The sequence below is a fragment of the Pipistrellus kuhlii genome, unplaced genomic scaffold (genome assembly GCF_014108245.1).
Source record: "Pipistrellus kuhlii isolate mPipKuh1 unplaced genomic scaffold, mPipKuh1.p scaffold_m20_p_4, whole genome shotgun sequence".
NCBI classification, from domain to species: Eukaryota; Metazoa; Chordata; class Mammalia; order Chiroptera; family Vespertilionidae; genus Pipistrellus; species Pipistrellus kuhlii.
The window spans coordinates 3,288,334-3,315,556 of NW_023425540.1; the positions used below are offsets into that span (position 1 = coordinate 3,288,334).

Below are 27,223 nucleotides of genomic sequence, written 5' to 3' on the forward strand. Positions count from 1 at the left end.
GCAGGAAATAACCTCGTGTGGGTAACGCAGTTTGGAAGAATAGGAGAAAACACAAGTTTTGGAGATAAATAGACTTGCTTTTGCTAACTGTATCCCTTTAACTAAACCACACTAAGACTATTTCCTCAAAGACTGAGGTACCCTGCAGAATAATTATGAGGATTAAATGAGTTGCCCAAAAGCAGCAGTTCTTATTAAGATGAGATTCGCACCTGGAACAGAGATGTTCCACAGGAGCCTCCTGAGATGTAAATGACCATCTGCAGTCAGAGGACCCCTGATTGGTGAGAGACCAAAGAAGTATTGCTTCTTGAGCTCCATGTTGAGATAAAAAGAAACAAACCTCAGAGCAGGAGAGGACCAAGAAATATAGGTAGACACTGGAGAGCATTAGAATACAGCAAAATTCATTAAGCCTCTCATTTACTAGCTCTGTCATTCCCTTTATCTGCTCCTTTCTACACAGACGAGTACAAATGTTTAAAATAAGAAACGCTATGAACTTCAGTTCAGGCTCAAGCTGGAAGAGAGTGGGTGAGACGAGTCCCATCTCACAATCCATCCTGGGAGGAGAAAAACTTCTGGAAAGAACGTGGCTTCTGGCATCTTGAGAAGAGAGGGAAGTATGCTGAGTCCTATGGGCCTGCACAGAAAAAGGGTGAGGTGAGAAACTCTGAAAATGTGGCTCGTAACTGCGATGAGGCACATTAAAGTTTTCAACATTTCATTCATTTTCAAGGGAGTTGTACACCCAATATGTGATCCAGACACAAAGAGCAACTGTGAATTTGTGGAGGTATCATGCTAAGCATGGACAGATGGCAAGGTTTAGATGAATCTGAGGAGGTAAGGGCATGACCAATGAGCAAAGATCAGGACACAGAAAAATAATGTCAGCTCTCCTGGGATACATCCATTTGTTTGGAATTGATGAGAACAGAGAAGGAAGATGAATGGGAAAGTGACTAGAGTGTAAGCTGTGAAGGTGCTTGAATGCAAGGATAAAAACCACCTTTGCTCTTGTCAATGAAAAGCCACTTCAGGTTCTCAGTAAATAAATAAATAAATAAATAAATAAATAAATAAATAAATAAGACAACAGTGAAGTTAATTCCTGGAAACTCTTCAGGATAATTTCTAATGAATCTGAGAGGGTAATTAGCCAGAACAGTCATTCCTCAAACATAATTAACATTTACAGCCCTTGGCATTTATGAAGTACTTTTCATACATCTACTTTCATTTTATTCTCCCAACAACTGCCAGAATCATGGGTTAGGCTTAACCCCATTTTATAGCAGAGAAGCATGAATGTGTCACACGAGGGCCCAACAGGGAACAGAGGGCAAACTCAAATTAGAGTCATTTAAAGAGAGTTTATTTACAAGGGGTTATAAAAAGATGGGGAAGTGTAGAGGGTCAGAAACCTGGGGCCAATAATAGTGGGAAATCTGTAACCACTCCCAGGCCAGGCGGGGTGAGGAGGGTGAGTTCACAGGAACATAGGAGGAAAGAGGTGTTAAAGAGGATTGCCGTGAGATGAGCAATGACCTTTGGTAGTAAAACTTCAACAGTCCAGGGCAGCCTCCTCCCAGGGAAGAGCCAACGGAATGAATACCCTGGTTTTATTCTCTGCCCTCCTCTCTTGTGTTAAAGATCCTATAATGCCAGGGGTTTTAATCCAGCATCTAGAAGGGTTCAGGAATCTGGAGAAGGTGCTGTGTAAATTAATCAAGAGTCCAGAGATGAAACATAATTTTGAAGGCATTTGGGAGGCCACAGGAGCTTGGCTAAAGAAACCAAGTTTTTTTCTCTCTCTCTGGACCCCTTGCTTTTTCTTAACACAAATTGTCCTAAGGCAACGTAGATATACACATCAAAAGCCAGGCTTTAATATACAGAATCCATTGTCAGATTGGTGGAACTACCTCCAGCTGTTCAGGTGTTTGGCCAGGAGGAGGCAATAACATGTAGACTGAAATGCCCTCAGCTGTCTGGCAGTAAGCAATCCTTTATGCATCCTTTTCAGGTTTGGGGAAACGCCCTCAGCCACATGATTCAGCCCTGCTGACATGCTGGAATTGCCTTCCTGCAGTCCCATCGGCTGGAAGGAACTGGAAGCCAAAGGCAAGGAGCCCATTGATACAGGCTATACCTTTCCCCCTCAACATCCTCTCTGTCTTCCATCCACAAGAAAAATTTATACCCCCAGCATAAGAACACATGAAGTTCCTTAAGAGTGTGTGTCATCATGGGTTCATGTTGATTCAAACACAGTCCCTCGTGAAACCCAAAGTAAGCCACTCTGGGTGTCCTTCATATGTGACAGAAGGAAAAGTTGGGGGAAGGTAAAAGAAAGGGAAGAAGTGAAATGAAACAGCTGCTACAGCCCACACTTCTTTCTGGTCATGAGGGCTAGGTTCGTCATCATAGCACCAAGACCCGCTTCGTGGGTGCACAACCTGTGGGTGGTGGTGGTAAATATATAAACATTGCTTAATAACCTGTTGCTCTCTGGACCTGAGATCTATAGGATGCTCCCTTTATTTGCTTAGGCCTAAATGTGCCCGTGATAGAAGACCCCTCCTAAACACCAGAGGGCGCTGTGCCACTGAGATATCAGCAACTGCTTTTTTTTTTTTTTTTAATAGCTTCTACATTTTTGCATCACATTCAACCTTTCAGAAAAGCCTTCTGCCTTTTCTTTTGGCAGTTCTTGGGCCAGCACCGGTTCCTAGGTTGAAAGAAAATAAGAGGTGAAGAGAAGCTTCTAGAGACCAAGATGCAGAGCAGTAAGAACAATCATAATTGCTAGCCTGCACTAGCAAATTCAGTAATCTCAATCTTTCCGGTCTTCATTATCCCCACTGAAAATTAATACACGATTCAGGCAAACATGTTTAAAGAGCACAGTTAAATTGTTTTCTATTAGGAGGTAAAATGAGATCCCGTTGATTATCGTTCTAATGATTCTGGCCATTCTAGTTAGAATCGTCAACTTAACTAAAATTGTATGTATCTCCTAGAAATTTTAAGAATACACACCAAGTACCACCATTAATATACTCTTAACATTAACCTTTTCCTAAACCTAATTAGTATAGGGGTTTGGGGTTCTTTTTCACAAATACAAATTAAGAAGTAATTTTTATTTTTTTAAAAATTTAGTCGATTTTATTGGGATGAACATACAGATGTCAGGGGTACAGTTCTATAACACATCAGCTGTATGTTAGATTGTTTACCATTCCTGGTCAAGTCTTCTATCTCCATTATCCTCCCTTTTCCCTCTTCTACCTCTCTGTAACTATGAATTTTTGCTTTTTGTTTTTATTTTAGAGAGGAACATTTTTGTATTTTAGAGGGAAACATTGATGTGAATTGATTGGTTGCCTCCCATAGGCACCTCAACAGGGGACTGAACCCAGCCCGTATGCCTGTGCCCTAACTGGGAATCCAACTGGCGAACTTTCAGGTACAGGATGTGCTCAACCATCTTTGTTTTTGTTTGTTTGTTTTTTGCTTAATCCCTTCCCCTTTTTTCATCCCGCCTTCTTACTCCCTCCCCTCTGACAGTTGTCATTCTTTTCTCTGTATCTATGAGTCTGCTTCTATTTTGTTAGTGTTCATTAGATTCCACATGTACGTGAAATCATATGGCACTTGTCTTTCTCTGACTGGCTTATTTCACTTAGCTGCTAAGTCTTAACATATCACTCCTCAATACTCATGAATTCCCTTAACAATTATTGAACATCAACTGTGTGCCATGCTTACATTTGCTAGACGCGGGTAAAAATATGCAGTGTGCTTTTGTGACGTTTTCCATCTAGGACACAATAAAATGACCTTTTTTAAATTGTAAAGTTGAACTGATAATGCTACCATGAGAATTTCAGGAAGCTACCAGCAGATACATCAGGGAGACTTGCTCCATGCACTAGGGGTGGTCAGGAAATGGTTCTCCAAAGAAAACTGTTCCTGAGACCTGACAAATAAATAGATGCTCAACAGGCAAAAAGTGTGCGGGGGCAGGCAGAGGTGAGGGTGGGGAGGCCAATCTCAGCGTGCACCCAAACACTTTTGGGGGAGACTTGGGGAAATAGAAGGTCCTAGGGCTAGAGTTCCGTATACTGCAGGGGTGTAGAGTGTTGGGCTGTCAGAGGCCTACAAAGCCAGGCTATTTTTGTTCTAAGTGTTACGAAGCGAGTCCCCAAGAGATGGACCACCGGAGCCAATTTGATTAAGCATGCTAGAATTTATTACAGATTCGAATCTGGACTCAAACCATGGCTGACGCAGCAGCTGGTAAACACCCAGGTAAGAGCCCCGATGGAGGGGCAGTCCCTCCAGAGCGCTCACACAAAAACACAGACAAACACACACCTACCGCGGCCAGTCAGGCTCTTCGGAATGGGGGTCCCTCATGGTCCTGGCTGGGGATTCCAGTCATGATCCCCAAGGACCACCAGGGAGCCGAGTCCGATGCAATAAACAAAAGAGCCATCTCCATGCTAGCATGGGCTATCCCACTCACGCAGGCAGCATGGCGTTAGAGAGCGAATTTCGCCCAGTCCAGGGGTTTTACTCAGGTCGGTGATGTCACTGCCTTGGCTAACCCTGATTGGCCCCTCAGGACTAAATTCTAAAGCCTGGGGACAGCCCGCAGGGTGGGTTCCCAGTCACACCCTGCTTGACATTGGAATGTGGCCCTATCTTGCCCATAATACAAAAGCAGAACTAAAGGTTATCTACAGTTTCTACCCCCGAAGCCACTGAGTCAGTGGGAGTCAATCTCCTGCAACTACCCTATTGTTCAAGCAAGTAATCGAAGGTCGAAGTCAGATAGCAAGGTTAAAATTCAAACAGCAGTTTTTACCCAAGTATGAGTGCTTCCATATTTCACTAAGACCAACTAAGAGTCACGGGAGAGTTTTAAGCAAGCGGTTCCGTGACGACATCTGCAGACAAGGCTATCCTCTGTGCCCCAAGAAGGAATGAGGACCTCCACCCGGCAGGAAGGAGGCTGCTGTTCTTTGTGGAAGGAGGACCCTGGCGGTGGAACTGATGTTTAGAAAGTAAAATCCATAAAACGCGGTGATAAAGCGCACAAACTGCAAACGAGCTCACTGCGCTTCGTTTCACGTTAGAAACGGCTTTACAAGGGAGCCGCCGCGTCCTTTCCGCAAGCGCATTGCATTTCCGGGGCCCTGCTCCGCCGCAGCGCAGCCGGGCTGGGCCTGTGCTCGGGAACGTCGGCGGGAAGGCCTGGGTCCCGGGAAGCCTGCATGGCTACGAGGAAGACGCTTGCTTTAAGGTCCTGGTCCTTCCCGGAAGCGCCAGCCCAGGCCCTCTCCTGCGCTACGGCGGCCGGGAAGGCCCTGGGCTAATGCGCCGCGGGGCGCTGGAAGGAGGCGCCCGCGCTCAGCGGCCTCAGCGCCGGAAAGGGTCCCGCCCCGAGCTGTGGGGGAGGGGGGGTCTCTCTCCGCTTCCCACGCCGCACTGATTTCCTAGACCCGCCCCTACAAGCTTTGCCATTGGCTTAGAGACGGGAGGGCCCGCCTCTCCACCTTGCTGATTGGCTGTCCGCGAGGAGGCGGGGCTTGGGCGCTGGTGGATTGCATCAGCGGGTCCTCTCCCAGCCTCTGGCAGTGGCGCCGCGATCCCGGAGCCGAAGCGCCCTTCAGGCCGCCCCCTCCCGCTCCTCTGCCCCCGCCGCCGTCGCTGTTGAGTTCCGTCTTCTCTTCCCGGTTCGCCGATGTCCGAGGAGAAGGCCAGCAGCCCTTCAGGGAAGATGGGAGGCGAGGAGAAGCCGGTGAGTGGGGTCGGGAGCCCGGGAGGGGGTTCTTGTTGGTGCCCAGCGGCCCTCCGGGGAGTGGGGGCGGAGGAGGCCGCGGCCGCGCGTGGGGGGCGGAGGGACCCGAGGCGGATGGGGGACGAGGTGGACGAGCCAGGGCCCCCTCGGGGAGGAGGCGTCCATTCATCCAGCAGGCGGGACTCGCAGGCCTCCTCCGGCTCCATCCTCCCCGCCGGCGAGGGACCTGAGTGAGACCTGGAGTGAGCTGCTCAGGCCGCACATCTGATTAGGAGCCGGGACAGTTGGGGACCCTCAGCCTAGTGGCTTCACTTCACCTTCGGCGAGAAGACCATGGCGGAGCCTCCTTGAACCCCAAGACCCCATTTAGGGTGAAAGGCTCCAGTTTAAGGAAGAGAAAGCCGGGTTCCCGAGGTCTGGCCACCCTGCCGCCCACGTTTGGGTGGGTGTCCAGTGGCGAGGCCGATGCCCTGACCTGACCGCCTGGACAGGTTCCAGGCTTTCCCTGCCCGGGTTGCAGGCCTGCCTCATCTCCAGGCACACCTGCTGGTCGTTTCGCCTTTGAACTTGACCCTTGTGTCATCCTTTGCTTAGGAACATCTCCCAGGTCACTTACATGCCACCAGGTCGAAGTGGGTTTTTGTTGTTTGTTTTTAGTATTTTTTTTTATGATTAACAAATAAATGTCAAGTACTCATTCTGCATGCTGGGCCCCACACCTAGGCAGGTGGATAGGCCCCCGGGGAAAGGCAGGGAAGGCAGCGAAGAGGCGGTGAGTGAATGAATGGGCTCTGGGGTTGCTTTGCTTGGGAGAGATGCTGAGGAGGAGCCACAGCCCTCAGCGGTTGGAATTGTTTCCCCGCAAGTGGAGGCTTCTAAGCAGGGCAGCGGCAGAGGGGTGAGCTGTGGTTTTAACAATCACGCTGGCCGGGGGGTGGGAGGTGCGTGGGGAAGAGGGGACACCACACACAGGAGGCTGCTGCACTGGCCCCAGTGAGAGGTGGGCATTCAGCTAAAGGAGACTCCACCCAGCGGGGCCGGCCAGGCCACTGAAAGCCAGTTTTCTCATCAGTAACACGAGGACGTCCCTAACGCAGGGTTTGGTTGGGGGAAAGGCGTGTACACACATTCTAAACGATATAAGTTAAGTTAAAAGGAGTACAGGGTGTCTGTTTATAGACTTTTTCCCATCTATGTTTTTTCACTTAAAAATGGTGTCTTTCCTTTCTAATTCATAGTCTGTAGACCAGTGTTCCATGTCCATAAATATTCTGCTGTGCCATTCTTAATTGTAGGTACAGCTAATATATATATGATTTCTCCCTTCTATGGTAATAATTGCTAATACTGATTGAGTACTAACCATGGGGTCTGGCACTGAATACATGCATTAATTCTTTCAGTCTTCAAAATAAGATTAGAAAGAGCAACCGAAACCTCCAGCTGTTTGTGAAGTGAGTAAACAATGAAAGGAAGGAAGTACTGAGAACTCCAGATAAATTCTCCATTAATGGGATGTTTCTTGACAATCAAACGGAAGGAGTTAGATTGAAATATGAAACGAAACTTGGATGGTCTTGACACCATTATGCAAGGGAAACAAACGAGTCACGAAAGACCACATATTGTGAAATGCTTCGAATAGGGGCCACTGCAGCGACAGAGCAGATTCGTGGTTGTCAGGCGCTGGGGAAGGGGCATGAGGTAGGGACAGAGTGACTGCTGATGGGTGAGGGTCTCTTTTGGGTGATGAGAGTGTTCTAAATTGATTGTGGACTGTGGTGACAGTTGCACAACTGTGAACACACTAAAAGCCATTGAGTTGTATACTTTATTTTGGTGCATTATAGGAAAGCATCTCAAAAAAACACACTGTGAACCCCTGAAATGAAAGGTCATAAACATTCAAAATTATAGTAAAGCCCCCTTCACGTCCGTCGTTCTACTTTCAAAGCTTCCTCACTGTGATGATTGCAACTCCTTAGAGTTGGCCGCTGTCAATACCTGCATGGATATCTTTCCTGCCACTCTAGCTGGGAACCTAAGAAAATTGTCTAACCTTTCCAATTAATTTATCGGTAAGATGGGAATAATAATAATAGCCATCTGGGGTGGCTGTGAAGATCAGCTGTGATTGTGGAGGAACTTGGGCACTGTGAATCTTGGTGCAGTTTGCCTCGGGTGTTTCTGAGGTGACGGTAAAGTAAGGGATGCATTTCTGGGGGAATCCTCTTCACGCTTTCCCACCTGCCGGTCAGGCTTCCTCGCCCTCCTCGCTGATGACATTGTGGGGGCTGCCCTGTGCGTCACTGGACGCTTGGCAGCACCCCTGGCCTCTGCCTACTAGATGGTAAGTGGGCCCCCAAGTTGTGACAACCAACAATGTCTCCAGGCACGGTCCGGTGTCCGCTGGGTGAGAGCCACTGGTGTGGGCTGCCCTGTGCACCGGCCTTTCTCTAACTCTCTCTGTGGCTCCGTGTACTTCTAACTGAAGTCCACATTCCTTCTGGGAACCTGGAGGGCTTGCTTTGTCTGAGCCCTGCTTTGTCTTAACATGTTATTTCCTACAACAACCTGCCTTCGTCAGCCCCGGTCTGTCTGTCCCTCTCGCTCTCTCTGTCACTGTCTCTCTCTTTTTAGGATTTCTGACAGTGAGTCTGTGTACGCCTGGAACACAGGTCCTCCATCTTTGAGATCCAGCCCGTGGTCCTAGCTTATTCTACATGGAATCACAGCATTGCAGCTGTGTTCTCCACCCCCTCATGGGGTTTTCACAAACGCTTGCCTTCATTTCCCTGGAGAGATTACATGTGCACATGGCAGGGATGGGTCTTGGTTTTGCTTCTTCCGCAGGGTTTAACAAGCTACCATGAGCACAGAGGTCTTAGTACGTGTGGAATGAATGGATACATGTTGCACTGATTTCCCCCCTGAACATGTTCTTGGATAACTCTCGAGCTTGTTTGTGGCTACATGTTTAGCATGTGTCCAGGCACACCTGCCGCGAGAGTCATGGGAACAGGCAAAATACATGGAATGGGAGGACTTGAACATTGTCAAGAAACCTCTCTGCCTTTGGGACTTGTCTTTATTGTAAGCTGCTAATTTGCCCTTTACAGTGGTCAACAGCGTTTAGGTTTTCTAGTCTTCACAATCAGAGTTTTACTCTTCAAAAAGTAGATGCTAAATGGCATCCTCTGAACTTTCCTGGGGCAGCATGGAGGGTGTGGCATTAGACTGAATGATGAAGTCGCCTTTTCTCTTTGCTCCTCTAGGTGGGTGCCCGCCAGGAGAGGCACAGGGAAGACGGCAAGAAGAAGAGCAAAGAAGGTTCCGGAGATGGAGGGCGGGCAGAGGTCAGTTCCTGGGCTACATCAGGAAATTCATTAGGAGGTGGCCAGCAGGGGCGGGATTGGGCAAGTCAGGCCGGACATGCCTTGGAGTCAACTTCCTGTGGTCCCTCCCTGGCCAGGGCCTATCCACGTTATTTTCACTTGAAGATCATAACTTATGTAAATGTTAGTGTTTGACTGTTTTGTGACCATGGTTCACCACCTGGTTTTTTAAATGTTTTGAAAACTGGAGTCTCCAATGGTAGAGGAAGTCAAATCTCTGATTATGGTCTTTTTCTTTTTTCTGTGTCAGACTTTTGGAAACATGAGTAGGTGTTTTTGTTTGTTTGTTTGTTCTTATTGATTTTTTACAGAGGGGAAGGGAGAGGGATAAAGAGTTAGAAACATCAATGAGAGAGAAACATCGAGAGAGAAACAATGAGAGAGAAACAAACCCCTACTGGGATGTACCTATAAAAAAGGTACATTCCCTTGACCGGAATCAAACCTGGGACCCTTCAGTCCATAGGCTGAATCTCTATCCACTGAGCCAGACCAGTTAGGGCCTGAATAGATGTTTTATAAAAAATATTTTGGTTAATTTAATGTATTTAGACTAGGGGTGTCGAACTCAATCAGAGAAGGGGCCAAAATCTAAAATCCAGCCTAAATCGCGGGCCGAATGGTTTACTGAACAGTCATAAACTGTCATTGTGATGGAAACGCAGCGGAGTGCAGTGATGACAGCGCGGTGCGGGCCACATTGCAAGGCCTGGCGGGACGGATTTGGCCCGCGGGCCTTGTGTTTGACACATGTGATTTAGACAGTGGTGTTACGCTATTTTCTTTTATTTGCTAATTAAATATTCCCAAGAAAGATATACTCAAAGCTCATAGCTTCTTTGAATTTAGTAAATACTTTCCTTGAATAGGAGCCCTTAAATCAAGTACATTTATAGTTGGTTAATTAAAAATTATGAGTGGACATACAGTCTGACAGCTTCACAGATCATCCTTTGAACAACACTGAAACAAAATGGAAAAGCCAGCCAGCTTTTATTCCCAGTATTGTTTATAGTTGTATCTTTGGAATAATTTAATTAGAAAAGTCCTTAAGAGAATACCCTAAAAGAAAAATATTACCTTATGCAAATAATAGCAAAATGATAATAATTGTCCATTTAGAATGTTGGCAGCCAGATGTTTATTATTATTGTATTTTCCTATTTTTAAAAACTTCTTAAAGATATAAGAAGAGAGCATTAAATTCCTGTCTTTTATTTTAGGACAACATTTAGGAAAAGCTTGTTGATTTTGGCAGCCCATTTAACAAATGAATTAGTAATCATGTTTTTTGTATTGTCTATTTTTAGTATTTCCCTTTTCTGAAAAGGAAAGCAAGTACTTACTGCTTATTCCTTTCTCCATTTGTTGTCTTGCAGTTGAATCCTTGGCCTGAATATATTAACTCGCGACTTGAGATGTATAATAAACTAAAAGCAGAACACGATGCCATTCTGGCAGAAAAAGCAGAAAAAGAGAGCAAACCCATCACAGTCACTCTGCCGGATGGTAAACAGGTGGCTGCGGAATCCTGGAGAACTACGCCGTATCAGATTGCGTGTGGCATCAGGTACAGGCCGCACCTGTCCTCCTCTGCTGCTGTTTGTAATTAAACTTGAACATATTTTGCCAGGTTTTATCCTCAAAACATTTTTATGTTCCTGTTCAATATTTTTAATGTTTAGTTTACATTATTTGGGATTTTTTCTACATACCAAGAGTATGTAGAGCTTTATAGTCAAGATTCAAAGTTAATTTCTTAGATGCTCTAGTTTGGTTTTATCTTATGTAAGATTTGATATGATTAGTTCTTCTACCTTGATCAGTCATGTCACAAAAATCAAGTCGATAAGGTTTCACAAACTATTTTGATTTAAATGTCCCCGTTTTAAAGTTAAATGAGGGTTGATCATCTCACAGAGGAAAATTAGGAAACTAATTTTCAACATGAGAAAATGTACTAATTTTATAAATCTGAAAGAGGGCCATGCCCAGCCTTAAAACAGAACACTTTTATCGGGTTGGGAAGAAGTAACAGAATCAGATGCATACTCTGTAGTAGATAATGCTTTCTTAATCTGATAGGATTTGGGACTCAGTAGTTGGGTCAGTTTCCATGTGAGATTATAAATAATTGGATAGACCTTTACTTATCAGTTAAATCTGTCGTTTTGAAGGTGATTTTGAAGGACATTTGGTGATGCGATTTCGCCATTGTTGCACATTGATATTGTAGCAATGGGTACTAAAATTCAGGCACTTCCTCTCTACATTCTACAATACCCTCCTCCATTGTAACTTGGAAAGTGGCCAGTTGAAAATAGTTTTTTGAGAATTGCCAAATTTTAAATTGAATCACATGAGACATTGATGAGCTTTAGAGCTGGAATTCAGTCATGATCTGCAAGAGGGTGCTTGAAGACATTTTTACACAAGTCCAGAATAACTTAGTGTTCTGTAAAAAATTACAGCACTAATAACAGGCTGTTTAAAGGTTCAGATGATTAGGAATGAATATGAAAGGGAAGCAGAAAGAAGGCATGTTCCATTTGCTTCAACGGAGTTTCTTTGAAGTTTTTTTTTTGTTCTAAGTCTTAAAATATGGATTATTTTGTCCCTTCTTCGGAAAATTGAAATGATCCAGTATGGTCCATGTGAGATTATTTAGCATTGACTCTCAAAAAGATTCTGTTAAGATTTCAAAAAGGAGGTAGAGCAGAGAAGTTATTTAGTACCACCACCACCACCACCACCCCGCCCCCTTTTGCCTTTGGAATCTATCATAAGTAGCTTGGCTTTGTGGAGAACTTCTTTGGAGAAAGTAAAGAATAAACCAGACTACTGAAAAGTCTCATTGTTTGTTTATTAGAGTTGCTATATCTGTTTAAATAAGTATTAAATGTCATAAAATAGTGTTCTGAATTTTCAAGATCTTGTAGTTATATTTTTAGGTACATTGGCACATTTTGGGAGTTTGTTGCTTTTTTCATTTTATTTCAGAAAGATACATATATATATTTTTTGTATAGTGGTATAGTATAGAATACTATAATACATGTCATCCTATATAATAAAAAGTTAATATTCAAATTGACCGAATGGTGGAACAACTGGTCGCTATGACCACACTGACCACCAGGGGGCAGATGCTCAACACAGGAGCTGCTCTCTGGTGGTCAGTGTGCTCCCACAGGGGGAGCACCGCTCAGCCAGAAGACAGGCTTACAGCTGGCAAGCACAGTGGCGATGGCGGGAACCTTTACCGCCTCCGTGGCAGCACTAAGGATGTCCAACTGCTGGCTTAAGCTCGCTCAGATTTCATGCATGCACCGGCTTCTAGTAGTATTATACTATACTAGAGGCTTTGTGCACCAGTGGGGTCCCTCAGCCAGGCCTGCACCCTCTCACAATATGAAACTCCTCAGGGGATGTCGGACTGCCAATTTCTGCCTGATCCCCACAAGAGATTCATCAGTCTGTTCCATGTTTCCATGCCTGTACATTGAGCATTTGCCCCTTAGTGATCAGTGCTCGTCATTGCTACCAGTCAAATTGTCCTTCTGTTGGTTAGGCTTTTATATATATAGGTATGTATATATATATTACGTAGTGTTTATTTTCCTGTTCTTACTAAGTCAAGGCCTGGCGGACAACACTGTTATTGCAAAAGTGAATAAAGTTGTCTGGGACCTAGACCGTCCTCTGGAGGAAGATTGTACCCTGGAGCTGCTCAAGTTTGAGGATGAGGACGCTCAGGCAGTAAGTTTTTATTCCGTGTTCATTAAATTTCAGGATAGTGATTCTCATTTGCATGGTTTTCCAGCTCATTACCACTGCCAGGAGGTGATGAAAATGTATTGAAGTCTCATCATATTCGAAATCTTCATTTTTGTCTTCCGCTAAGGGAACATAATAAAAATGCTTGCTTTATGAAATCAGGTGAAATTGAATAAATTTATTTTCACTACTAGATAATAAAAGGAGGGCATATTTATGGAAATTCTATTACAATTTTATTAGAAATTGATTAAGCAAGTAAAACTTGCTGTCTACACTGTCAATCAGCACTTAAGCAAGGTGTATGTATATATTTAACAAATAAATTTGAACATTACCTGAAGTATTTCTTATATTGGGAAGTTGATTTCCATTTTTTCCCTCATCTTTAAATGCAAATCTGCTGAAAAGATTTGTACATTTGTACATATTAGCCTTTTATTATATAGGAGAATAAAACCAACTTGCATCTGATGGCAAGGTTTTCTCCTTATTTTTTCATGATGGTATACATATAAAAGGAAATAAAATGTGCTGTTTTAGTTTGTTTCATTGATGATGGTTTACTTATGTATGTGGATCAATAGTTTTCAGAAGTATTCTGGAGTCCTTAAGTTTTTAAAGAGAATTTTAAAACCATCTGGGTACCTTACTGTTAAATTTTAAAGACGTTGGTTTGGATATATTGTGACTCATCTGAATGACCACTGTAAAGCCAGGTGCTGCCATTTGCTTTTAGTGTTCATCGTCCTTGCACTTTGTGGTATTGTGGGATCCCGTTGGGCCACCCTAGTAGTTTGGGGCCAGTAGGAAAAAGGCAGATAGAATGCTAAGTGATGCTCCATAGTCGCCAGGTAAAGGCGGACACGCCCGTGGCTGGGCGGGCACACTGCCTCAGCAGGGCTGGGCCCTCGCAGTCCAGAAGGCAGTCACGTGGTGAGTGGCGATTGTTTCCAGAGAACAAAATCCATCCCATTTAATTAATGATGCTAATTGGAATTTAATTTGAAAACAACTAGGTAATTTCTAAGGTAGAAATACACTTTAGCAGTTAGCATTCTTTTAAATTATTTTGGCTCTATATAGAATCACGGCAGTTTATAGATTTGTACATTTAAATTTTTCTGTCTGGGTTTATTTATAATAAATTCTATGTATCTCTTTCAGGTGACCATATTAACTTATAACACTTAGGCCCAGTCTCAAACCTTCTCATTTTTCTTTGAATTTTCAGGTATACTGGCACTCGAGTGCCCATATAATGGGTGAAGCCATGGAAAGAGTCTATGGAGGATGTTTATGTTATGGTCCACCAATAGAAAATGGATTCTATTATGACATGTACCTTGATGATGGGTAAGTTATGTCACTGGATAAAGAGAAATAAAACCTGAGTTACCCTGAGCCCATGCATTATGTTTAAATAGTTCTCAGTAAAGGAGGAGGAGTATAATGCTCACTGTTTCATGGTCACCAAGCATTCCGCCAGTAACGCCTGAGTGTGCAGTGACTCACAGAGGTGCGGGACTTCCTGAGAGCTCTCTCTGGTCAAGGAGGCAGGGCTGAGGTGCCCTGGGAAATCAATGAAGCCAGTCCTCCCTCCTTTAGCTGCCAGAGAGTGGAGGAGGAGTCCTAGTGGGAGCAATCTCCATGGTGACCAACGCAGGAGCCCATGGGAATATCCATTATTAAAATGATGTATGTAAAATGTTTAGTTTACAATTCTGGTATATGATGCAAGAGTAATTTTTTATATTAAATCCCTTGAAGTGTTCAAAAGAAACATCCTCCCTCTGACCCCCTCCCTCCCATGGTGTGAGTAGAATGGAATGGAAATAATTTTATATTTCCTTCTCTTCCAGGGGTGTGTCCAGCAATGATTTCTCCTCTTTAGAGACTTTATGTAAGAAAATCATTAAGGAAAAACAAGCTTTTGAAAGATTGGAAGTTAAGAAGGAAACTTTATTGGAAATGTTTAAGGTACATTGAACTGTAACGTGGCATCTACTCTCCTATCATTCATTAGTGTTATTTGAAGCCTACTCTGTTCCTTAGAAAATTTATATATTATTGAGTTTTTATAGAGAGGAAGAGAGAGAGATAGAAAGCTAGAAACATCAATGAGAAAGAGACAGATCAGCTGCCTCTTGCACACCTCATACTGGGGATGTGCCTATAACCAACGTACATGCCCCTTGACTGGAATCAAACCTGGGACCTTTTAGTACGCAAGCTGACGCTTTATCCACTGTGCCAAACCGGTTTCGGCTGTTCCTTAGAAAATTTAACACTGCTTTCAAAATGTGAAACATTAACATATAAGTATGCAATGCTTTGATAAGATGTATTTTGAGTTCTGTGTTAGCAGTATTTAGAGGTAAAAAAGGGTTGTCTTAAAAATGTAATTTTTTCTATTTTCAGTACAACAAGTTCAAATGTCGGATACTGAATGAAAAGGTGAATACTCCAACTACCACAGTCTACAGGTGAGTCAGTCAAATGTCATGAAGCACAATTGGTGGACATGTCATTTTCAGTCTTTTCTAAAATTCCTTTCACTCTGCCTTTAGGTGCGGCCCCTTGATAGATCTCTGCCGGGGTCCGCATGTCAGACACACTGGCAAGATTAAGGCTCTGAAGATACACAAAGTAAGCAGTGCCACCCAAAGGCGCTCTCCATGTCAGTGTATTTGTGTCTGATGGCTCGATAGCTAAATTGCCATTGATTTCTCTTTCTCCCTGTTTGCTCCTGGGTGGGTTTTTCTCGTGCTCTCTCCTGCCTGTTCTGCTATATGTATGTCATGAGGCATTTTTAGCAGAAATTCTCTCACGCAGTGGCTGACCGCCACCCAGAGCACATGGGGGTGGAGTGGGGGATTCACAGAATCACGCAGTTACGGGCCTTCTAGATTCGCTGCTTTTGCTCTTTGTGTGTGTGAGGTAGTAATTACCCAAGTGGTTCCTGCTAACCCAGTTAGTCCTGCCATTCTCTACTAGTTCAGAAATATTTTATGGGCGATGACTAAAATGCACTTAACATCATAAGCACAATTGAATCATTTCAAGATTTCTTTTGTTGCTTTTTTGCCCATTTTTGCTTGCTCAGTCTGAGAGATGCTCTGCAGTCAGTCATGTTGGTGGAGCTGTGGTTCAAGGGGCGTGGCGGGTGGGTTTTCTGAGGGAACCGAACAGCCAGCTCTATGCTGCCAGTGAACCAGCTGGTCAGCTCCGCCCCAGGGTCACTTTTTGTGACTTTACCTGTATAAGGCGACTCTGAATTTGATTCATAAGGTGCCTATGAGAAATAACGTCTAGCTCTTAAAATAAGTGAGATATTGACAGATTTGAATATTGTCTCACGGTTGATCCTTGTTTTCAGAATTCCTCCACATACTGGGAGGGAAAAGCAGATATGGAGACTCTTCAGAGGATTTACGGCATTTCATTCCCAGATCCTAAGCTGCTGAAAGAGTGGGAGAAGTTCCAAGAGGAGGCCAAAAACCGAGATCACAGGAAAATTGGGCGGGTATGTTAAAAAAGAACAATAATGTGTCTCGACTGTGTTTATTTCCCTCTGAAATTCAGCTGTGTTAGGGATTTAGCTGTATTAACAACTCCCCTTTGAAGAAATACTGTTGATTTCAAGTATCACTGTGTTGTGTCCTAGATAAGCCATAGGCTACTTTCTGATCGCCCACATTATCTTTCTAGAGTGTGCTCAGTTCTGCACAAAAACTCACTCTCACTGTTCCTTTTATTGAGGGCAAATGCTGATGACCCGCAGTTTTCAGTAAAAGAAGTATAGCAGTGCCTCATGAGCTGAGAGATCCTTTGGAAATTCGCCTGGTCTCACTGACTTATTTATTTAAAAAATATTTTATTGACTTCAGAGAGGAAGGGAGAGGGAGGGAGAGAGAAACATCAATGATGAGAGAGAATCATTGATCGGCTGCCTCCTGCTTGCCCCCTACTGGGGATTGGGCCTGCCATCTGGGCATGAGCCGTTGGCCGGAATCGGACCTGGGACCCTTTAGTCCACAGGCTGATGCTATGTTCACTGAGCCACACCGGCCAGAGGACCAGTGACTTCTTTTAAAGATGTGGAAACTGAGTTCTAGAGAGAATCGTATGCTTGTGCCCAAGGCGATGTAGCGAGTCATCACGGGATTCCATGGTGCATTGCTCTTACCCCACTGCCCCTGAGTGTTTTCAGACTGGAAGTTAGGTATCAGGAGAAAACGTTTCTTTCTGAAATTGTGTTCACTCTGTGCCAGGCGCCCTTGGTTGGTGGGGTAGGAAGCTTGAGCAGGAGGCAGCTGTAAGGAAGCTGCAGGGACTGGTGCGGCACCTTTGGAAAAGTTTGGGCATTGAGGGGTGGAGGGGGAGCCATTCACCATGAACCGGAATCAGCCAGCTTTTCTGTTTCATTGTCAGTGTCTTTTTTCCAGACTCCTAACTGCCTCTCCTACTTAAAAAATAATAAAGAAAAATTGAAAACAGCCAGATCTTAGAGCTTTGAGGAATTAAAACCATGTGAGCTCTCTCGGTAAAAGAGAACTAGACCCTTGTTCCATGTCATCTTCGGTGCATTTGACTAGATTTAGGAATGGAACAGGCAGGGAACGAAGTTGTAAATTACCTCAAATCTATACCATTGACGCACGCCGAGATGTGCGTCTGTTTTCTTTGCCCAGGGGGTGGCCCGGTGGGAGGAGGAGCCATCGGGGCCATCTTCTCAGGGAGACTGGGTGTTGATGCTGTGCACATGGGCAAGCGGCGAACATGCTTTGCTTCCTGTTTTCCAGGACCAGGAGCTGTATTTCTTCCATGAACTCAGCCCGGGGAGCTGCTTTTTCCTGCCGAAGGGAGCGTACATCTATAATACGCTTATTGAGTTCCTCAGGGTAAGCCATACTCGTCATTTTCTTCTGTAGATTTAAGACATGCATCGGTTTTATTAAACAAGGTCTGCTAAGAGGAGAGATCATCTTGTATTTTGAAAGAAAAAATTAATAGAATAAATAATGGTAGTCTGAGATCTCATAACATTTTAAACACATTTTTCCTGATGTGTAATGCCCATATGCACGGATGTGCACACGAGAGAAGCCAGTGGCTGCATGTGAACTAGGCTTTAACCCTTCGCACGGGGGCTCTGGGTGCTCTTTGGCCTTTGTATTTTCCTTGGAAAAGCAGGTTAGTCTTTACCTTGCTTTTTGTCTTTGTAAAGTATGAAGTGTTGAAAGCATACGTTGATAAAGAATAATTACACCACCTAATGTAACACATTTGCATGCGTTATGTTTGGAGTAAAGTAACCCCCACACAGTGGGGGCATGAGCTGCTGCGGCCCACCTTTCCTAGAAGAAGCTGCTCTCGGAGGCAGCATGGATCCGTTCTGTTCATGTTGTCCTCCTGCCCCCCCCGCACCCCCCCCCCCCCACACACACACACTCGTGTCCTCCGTGGTTTGTGCATTTCAGATTTGCGTACAGGGAGGTCATTGTATCGGTCAGATTGTTTTTTTAAGATGCACACAGATCCCGCTTATTGTCACTTGTTACATATGACTCTGCCACATAGCTACCGCAGTATGTGCATCCCTTATCGGCGGGCACTGACGTCATTTCTGATTTCCCCATGTTACTGTTGTGCTCCGAGCCTCCTTCTGTGGGGGTGTAAGAGCTTCCTCTTTGGTGGGATTTCTAGATCACAGCATATGTGCATCTTACACTTCACCAGAGGGTAGGAGTTTAAACTCTTTCTCCACCAGGAAGGAGTGTGAGCACTAATTTCTGGACTGGCGTTGTGTGTGTTCCCTAACAGAGTGAATACAGGAGACGCGGGTTCCAGGAGGTGGTCACCCCCAACATCTTCAACAGCCGGCTGTGGGTGACCTCGGGCCACTGGCAGCACTACAGCGACAACATGTTCTCCTTCGAGGTGGAGAAGGAGCAGTTCGCGCTGAAGCCCATGAACTGCCCCGGACACTGGTACTGAGAGCTCGCGTCCCATTTGGTCCCGATTGCTTTCTCCCTTTGGCAGAATTGTTCTAAAGCCCTCATGTAACCACAAGAGTATTTATATGCGGCATTATCGTGGTGGTATAGCCTTTGGTCCTGAATCTGTAGACATTGAAGAATAGCAGGGAATGGGCAGAATATAAAGTTGTTTTTAAGAAACATGTTCTATGAAAACCTCAAAACTTGGTGCCAGTGAATTAATGTCCTTGGGAGTCTGCCCTGGCTCCTCCTCTTCCCGCCCGTGAACAACGGGGGGGGGGAGACACACCAGCTGTGGCTCCTGGCACTGGGTGCGCACAGGTGCCTGTGGCAGGGGTGGGAGGAATGACCCCGGGACCGGGCTGTAGTTCCTCCTGCAGAGTGGGAAGTCCCTTCAGATAACGGAACGGGAGCCCTCTGGGAATGACAGGAAGCACCGGCTTTGGTTTCCAGAGTGACCGTGCTTTGTGGGCAGCCGAGTCTGTTTTACCTTTAAACGGGGCCTTCAGGGCCGTCCTCGGATGGATGGAGTGATGAGCAGGGACAGGCTGCAGACTGGGGAATGCATGTGTTATTTTTCTCCCTTAGTTCCGGTGCTGGTGGCAGTGTATTCGCTGTTCTGCGCATGCAGTGCTCACGCGCTGTGTGGGGCCCAGCGCTGGAGACCCAGTGCTGGTCTGCACCCCCTGGAGTCAGTAGCTTTGACGGCCTTTCGTACACTCACCATCAGAGGAGCGGTTTGATGGCATTAACTATCGGTGGGTGTTCCTTCTCTTTCCAGCCTCATGTTTGATCACCGCCCGAGGTCCTGGCGGGAGCTGCCTCTGCGGCTCGCGGACTTCGGGGTGCTGCACAGGAACGAGCTGTCGGGGGCGCTCACGGGCCTCACGCGGGTGCGGCGGTTCCAGCAGGACGACGCGCACATATTCTGCGCCATGGAGCAGGTGCGGCCCCGGTGACATGCACCTGAGGGGAGGTCAGGGAGGTCCGGGAAAACCACCACCAGGTCCTTTTCTTTTTTTAAATAATTTATATCGTGTTGTCTAAAGTTTTACTCATGTCTCCTTTCCCCTCAGTTAATCCCCCCAGCCATTCCCAGCCCAGGCAAGCCCCCACCGCCCAGTGTCTGTGTCCATTGGTGATGCTAATGTGCATGCACAAAGGTCCTTTGGCTGCTCCCTACCACCCCCTGCCATTTGTGTCTGGACCTATTCTTGTTCATCTCGTTTTCTTTTATTTAAAGATCGAGGAAGAAATAAAAGGCTGCCTGGATTTTCTGCGCACAGTGTACAGCATATTTGGGTTTTCTTTTAAACTGAACCTGTCTACTCGGCCGGAAAAATTCCTTGGCGATATTGAAGTCTGGAATCAAGCTGAGAAGGTAAGTGGTGCTTTTCAGCGTCTTGAATTCTGTGGCTGGAAGTGGCTTCCCCCGCGTTGTGAGAAAGCCCGCTCCTAACGGGTGGAAGCAGAAGGAAAGTGAAAAGGCTCCTCGGTCAGAGTACGCTCGTCATTGCCTGTTTGCTTTGGGTGTACAAAGGCTGGGATGTGCTTCAGTCATCGAGCTGTGACCTCGGGAGGGGCTTGGGTGTGAGTGTGTTCAAGTGGACAGAGTGACGAAGCAGAGAAGAGCAATCTGTGAAAGTAATTGTGGAAGTTTTAAGTTTTAGGCTAAATTAGACCGGTTGCAGAGGAACAAAGATTAAAGTCCGTGTTGCTTTGTCTTTAGCAACTTGAAAACAGCCTGAATGACTTTGGCGAAAAGTGGGAGCTAAACCCTGGAGACGGAGCTTTCTATGGTCCGAAGGTCAGTGCCAGCGTCGATCTGGGTAAAGTGGCGTTCATTTTGGGGTGAAGAGATTGCTGCAGGTTAAAAAAGGGCAGGGGAAACCAGCCCTAATAGAAATACTGAGCAGCTTCACCCTGGCCAACTCCTCACAGTGGGTCTTTGCTTCTCAGATTGACATACAGATTAAGGACGCCATCGGGCGGTACCACCAGTGCGCAACCATCCAGCTGGACTTTCAGCTGCCCATCAGGTTTAACCTGACCTTCGTGAGGTGAGTTCCTAGTGTCTGTTCTGAACACTCTTTAAGGACATTTAACGGAGTGAGTGAGTGTGTGTGTGTGTGTGTGTGTGTGTGTGTATAAAATATAGGGGTGTGTGTGTGTATAGTAGTATATATAAAATAAAGGAAAACAAATTTTTCTTTTCTTTCTAGTCACGATGGAGATGATAAGAAAAGGCCGGTGATTATCCATAGAGCCATCTTGGGATCCGTGGAAAGAATGATCGCCATCCTCACTGAAAACTATGGGGGCAAATGGTAATTTCCATACTGTTTCCTTCCGGGCAATAGAAATTGGCTGTTAAGAAACTTCTGCTGTCTAATTCAGCCTGTGTTGGAAAGGGAGAGTGATTGCGATTAGTCGCTTATATTTATTGACAAATATTCACTAAATAGGAAGCAGTACAATTAAAACCAATTTTTTTTAGCTTTAAGAGTATTTATGAGGATTATTTTTATTTCAGAACTTGATGTGTTGAATGTTACACTTTCTAATTAGGAATTATTCAGTAAGAAGCACATTGGCTATTTTGATGGCTTTTCAAGGAATTGATTTGTCTGTCTGAGCAGACATAGCAGGCGTTGGCTCCCCTGCTGACTGTCATGACTGTGATCAGCATGTAGTTGACACCTTCCGAAGCCATGCGTTTCCATGGAGAGGACGGACTCCAAAGCATCAGCATCTCATGTCTTGCTTTTATCAGGCTATGTTTTTGCTGGAAACATCTGAGCACATGACTTTCGTTTTACTTTCTAAGCTGCTTTGTGCGGCCCGCAGTTTGTTAAGGCAGTTGGTTATATATAAAACACCCGTTTTGTAGAGCCTGCTGCATTAATTCTGTTGATACAGAACTTCCGGTAAAGTGTGGTAGATCTGTTCTGTCTTACACACGGTAGGTGTTTCAGTCGTATTTGTAAGCTGGTTAGTTCAGACTTGAAGGGAAGTGTGTCATACTTTTCAGTGAAATGAAAGTCTGTTACATTTCACAAAATCAAATCAATTACGGGAAACATTCTCTACAAGAATCTAGAGAATAGGGGATCCACTAACTGCTCTGCCAAACCTGTGTTTGGTGGGAAAAGGCACAGTTTGGGTAGAACTTAGTGCCCCTACGCCCTTTCCCTGATTAGCCAGACAACTTAAAACATAGAGTGACCAAGGGAAACACTGGTGTCTGCAGCTTCGGGAAGTTGGACACTGAAACACCCCAGAGAGAGTTGCAGATGGGTCCTCTTTAATAAGGAGCAGAAAACACTCACCTTTACCCAGTACCCTCCGCAGTCACCATCAGTTACAGCCTGCTGAGTCCTGCAACGTGGAGCTTGAATAAACTGAAGACTGTCTGTGCCCCCTCATGAGGAATAAGCAATACATAATGCTTGTGCAAAGTAACTTTTGAATAAAATAGCAGTAAGAGTGGTTCTTTAGCATCGTGCTAACCCCGCTGCACGGTGAATGGCCTGTTACCTGCGGCATTGAAGCGAGGGGCATAGTCTGCTCCCAGTCCGCTTTGCCATCTGCTTAGCAAGACAAAACTTCGTTACAGGTTTTTCTCTCTTAGGATTGGTTTCCTGCTCTTTCGTCTCCCTTTAGACTTTATTGGAGATTAAAATAAAAGCCATGGTTTTAAACGGCCCACGTTTCAGGAAAAGATACGAAGGGTTGACTGATAATGAATGTGCCGTCCTTGTGTAGGAAAATCCACATTAAATGCTTTTCATTTCTTCCTAAGGCCCTTCTGGCTGTCTCCTCGCCAGGTAATGGTAGTTCCAGTGGGACCAACGTGTGATGACTATGCCCAACAGGTAATCCTTAAGTATGACTTTTCTTTAACTTTCACATCTGTTGTTCGCTATCAAATCCCGTAAGCTATATCCTTGGTAGGTCAAGCTGCCTGTGATATAAAGAACTGTTACTATTTTCCATCTGCGGTAAGCTTAAATAGAGCACATTACCTCTTTAATGCTTTCCTGTGTGGTTCTGTGGTCAGAAGACGGAGTGGGTTGTTTGATGCACTCTTGTTTAGTGTTTCGTGTTAGCAAATAGGGAAAGCCTCAGTATGATATGCAAATTCAAACGCGTAATACAGTTGAAGTTACTTTTTGACTCGGAGAGTAGTTTTGCTTCATGTTCAATGCAGATTTATTCAGTTATTTGGAACCTTTTTCCAGGTTAATGGCATGCCAGACCAATGTTTTGCCCTGCTGGCCAAACAGCTACCTCACTGACAGATATGCAAATGTCCATTCACTCCTCACACCTTAAAACTATGACAGTCTGTTTTGTCACAGCAACAATTCTTTATTAAGGAATGTTAAATATTCAAAAGTTGTGTTATTAAGAGCATTGTTTCAGAATTGCAAATTAAACGTAATGGTTAAAGAGATAAAAATCTAAATATCATTGAATAGTCTTATCACACCAAAATCGTGTTTCAAGACCATCAAAATACATTTTAATCAGGTCTCAGCTATCTTTAATAAATAAATAAACTTTAAGCCAGCTATTAAGCAAACCATTCAGGCAAACTGTATTGCTATTACTGCACCACCGTAGTTTTAGTTATAAATGATGAAAATGGCTAAGTCATTGTTTTTTATTTTATGTGCATTATGAAAGCTCACACAGCAGGAAAATGTTTATATTCATTTCTCAGCTGGAAACAGTACAACCTCCTCCACTTTAGGAATAGAGTGGCATTTGGAATTATGTATGGGGTAGGCTTTTATTTCATTTTATTTATTTTTTCCCATTATATTGACTGATTTTAGAGAGAGAGGAAGGGAAAGGGTGAGAAACATGGATGTTAAAAAAACATTGATTGGTGTATGGACATTGCCCAGGGCTAAGCTTTCTTAAATCAAAAAGGAAATCACTGTTGAGGGGGGAAAAAAAATCACTTTTCAATATTTCTTAAGCCTGATACTTTCTTTTTATTAAGTTGCTAGATGCCTAGTGCACAAATTCATGCTCAGGTGGGAGCCCTCAGCTTGGCCAGTGATTGGGGCGAATCAGGGCTTTCTCTCCCTGTCCCAATCGGGGCCAATCAGAACTGGTTGGTCAAGGGGAACGACCGCAGGAGGTTGGCCAGCCTCAGGATGTTGGCTGGCTGTGGGAGGTGGGCTGTGGGAGTGCACTGACCACCAGGGGGCAGCTCTTGCATTGAGCATCTGCTTCCCAGTGGTCAGTGCACGTCTTAGTGACTGGTCAATGGTCATTAGGTCACTTAGGCTTTTATATATTTAGATTCTTATAGACATCTATTTAATTAGGTCATTGTATACACAGAATTATTGAGTAACTAATTTTTAATGCTTACTTGATTTTCCAAATCACAGGTTACATAAAATCATTTAAGATCAAAATATAATTCTAATTTTGGATCTGAAGAATTCTGTGTCTCTGTTTAAACAGGTGCGGCAACAATTCCATGATGCTAAATTCATGGTGGACATCGACCTGGATGCGAGCTGTACATTAAATAAGAAGATCAGAAACGCACAGCTAGCACAATATAACTTCATCCTGGGTAAGAAAGGAAACTGAACCAAAGGAAAACTGCCACAACCTGGGGAAATTCTGAAATCTTGAGACTTCGCTTGAGAGCATTATGGTCATCAGTTTAGTTCCTTTTAATCCTGGTTCTTAATCTATGAAATTTGTTCAGTTGACATAAGAAGGGAAAACTGTGGTGAGAAGACGAATAATTTGTACAGTTCTGTCTAAAAACTTTTTCCCCTTCACCTTTTATTTCTTCCCATGGTCAGTTTTTATTAAGCCAGCTGGACTTGGTGACTCAATGAGCAAAACGGTGTTGGTATTGCAGAATGGGTGTGTTTTTAATGAATAACTGTGCATGGTCACCTGCACATTTTTTTAAAATATGGATTTATTGATTTTTTTTAAGAGAGAGGATGGGAGAGGGAGAAAGAGATAAAAATACTGATGAGAGAGAATCATTGATCAGCTGCCTTCTACACGCCCCTACTGGGGATCAAGCCTGCAACCTGGGCGTGTGCCCTGCCCGGGAATGGAACCATGACCTCCTGGTTCCTAGGCTGATGCTCAGCCACTGAGCCACACTGGCTGGGCTCGCCTGTACGTTAGTCAGAAGCAGCAGAGGGTGGCCTTTGGGTGCTGGGGTCCTGGCTGTTCGGATGCCCGATAAGAACGCTTCCATCTAAGGGTTCTCCTGTCTTTGCTCAGTTGTCGGTGAGAAGGAGAAAGCCAGCGGCACCGTGAACATCCGCACGAGAGACAACAAGGTGCACGGAGAGCGCACCGTCTCCGACACGGTGGCGCGGCTGCAGCAGCTGCAGGGGGCCCGCAGCCGGCAGGCCGAGGAGGAGTTCTGAGGACGCGCGGTGCCCGTGCTCGCTCACGCTGCTGCCGCTCCGGAAGGCGCCGTCTGTCCCGCACTGGGAGCTGTGCGGCAGAGCCCGCGGGGGCCGCTGAGGGGAGGACCCGCTTTGGACCTCGACAAGCTTTAGATGATGTGTATCTGCTGGGGATAATTAAAAGAGACTCATTTACATGATTGTATTCATTAATTACCTGAGCGCTGGAAATAAACCACAAGGAATGCTTTAGTGTGATGAAGGAGAACACTTCTTTGTAAATGTAATGCAGTTGAAAGAAGTTTTCAAATTTGATTCAGGTAAAAGAAAGATTTTAACTGGATTATGACATAAAAATACTTAAACTCGTGTAAGTTTCATGACTTCTGACCGTCACATACCTCCTACCCAGAACAGATTGCATGATTCAAGATTCATCTTTCATGTTTGATAGCAAACATGTTAGGGGGGTAGAGGGGAACGGGTCGCCAGTGTGTGCGGTCTCGAGCTGGGCCGTGAGCGAGAGCCTGCTTCCCGGTGACAGGATGGCACCTTCAGGAACTCCGCCCTTATCAGCCTGTTCTTGGACATAAACCTTTTAACAACTAAAGCCAGCCGTGGTCTAACGGAGAGTATTCGCACAGGTTTTTAAGAAACATTCATTAGAGGAATCTGTTTATGGCACACTGTTTTGGGCCATTCAGTCCCTTATTAATACAAATTCCCAATTCTCTCTCAGGATAATTTTTGCATTTTTCAATCAGAGAATGATGAGTGACAGAACACCACGAAATAAGGAATTTCTTATGTAGATAGGTGGGAATCTAATCACTTTCAAAAGGCCACCTCTTACAGTTCCTGATATCCCCATAGGGTGTTTGCAAGGGTCACTGAAAGTAGCCAGTTTGCATAGGTTACCCCTCACTTTGACACGAGTGGAAGGATCTTATTAATCAGGGATTCTAGGAAATTCTGTAATAAAGCCTTGCTTCTGTCTGAAGACTTAGCCCTCAATGGGTTTGTAATTTTTTATGTTTGTCTTGAGGGAAGCTATACTTAAACCAAGTCACAATACTAACGTCAAGAGCATCTAGTGTGAATCATTTTAAAACTTTGTGTTTTTTTATTCTTTAAAATTCATAGTATCTTAGTTTCTATTTTTCTTTCGTTTTAAAAATTTCATGTTACATATTTAATTTGTAGTCCAAAGACTATGGTTTTAACTGTTGGTATAACAAATGTGTAACATAGATTTATTTATGGCTTATACAGTGTGTTAGCAGTGTGCTTGCGATCATTGCAGGAGCTTTATTGACCTTTCAGAACTTTCCGCATTAAAGACAGGTGGACAGAGCTGTGAGCAGAAGAATCCTCTCTGTAGCAGGCCCTCAGTCCTTCCCGGGAGCCTCAGGGGACCACCCGTTAGGGCTCTTCCAGTCTGCAGGCGGGCTTGTCCCATCAAAGATCCCTCTGTGGCCTGTTTGACTTGCTTTTTTGTCCCTTTTCTGGAAGCAGAGGCTGTCCTAGTTACTGACTTACTCACCTGTTCTGTTCAGGTACACGGCATAATAGAAAGACTCCAACTGCTAATTTTCTAGGAGCGTCTAGTCCAGTGGTTGGCAAAACTCATTAGCCAACAGAGCCAAATATCAACAGCACAACGATTGAAATTTCTTTTGAGAGCCACATTTTTTAAACTTAAACTTCTAACACCACTTGTTCAAAATAGACTCGCCCGGGCCGTGGTATTCTGTGGAAGAGCCACATTCAAAGGGCCAAAGAGCCGCTTGTGGCTCGTGAGCTGTGGTTTGCCGACCACTGGTCTAG

The 27,223-nt window shown here is 44.7% G+C and overlaps 1 protein-coding gene across 1 annotated transcript; it reads left to right on the forward strand.

Moving 5' to 3' along the window:
• The first annotated feature begins 5,623 nt into the window (after positions 1 to 5,623).
• Positions 5,624 to 26,392, forward strand: TARS1 (threonyl-tRNA synthetase 1). The gene is made up of 19 exons (XM_036410356.2): positions 5,624 to 5,815; positions 9,091 to 9,171; positions 10,590 to 10,780; positions 12,846 to 12,969; positions 14,222 to 14,343; positions 14,850 to 14,967; positions 15,409 to 15,473; positions 15,558 to 15,636; positions 16,367 to 16,513; positions 17,793 to 17,891; positions 18,814 to 18,980; positions 19,771 to 19,933; positions 20,233 to 20,370; positions 20,719 to 20,796; positions 20,949 to 21,049; positions 21,212 to 21,316; positions 22,792 to 22,864; positions 24,474 to 24,588; positions 25,266 to 26,392. Exons 1-19 carry the CDS (start codon positions 5,759 to 5,761, stop codon positions 25,412 to 25,414), a joined length of 2,172 nt encoding a protein of 723 aa, XP_036266249.1. The 5' UTR covers positions 5,624 to 5,758; the 3' UTR covers positions 25,415 to 26,392.
• Positions 26,393 to 27,223: the final 831 nt, after the last annotated feature.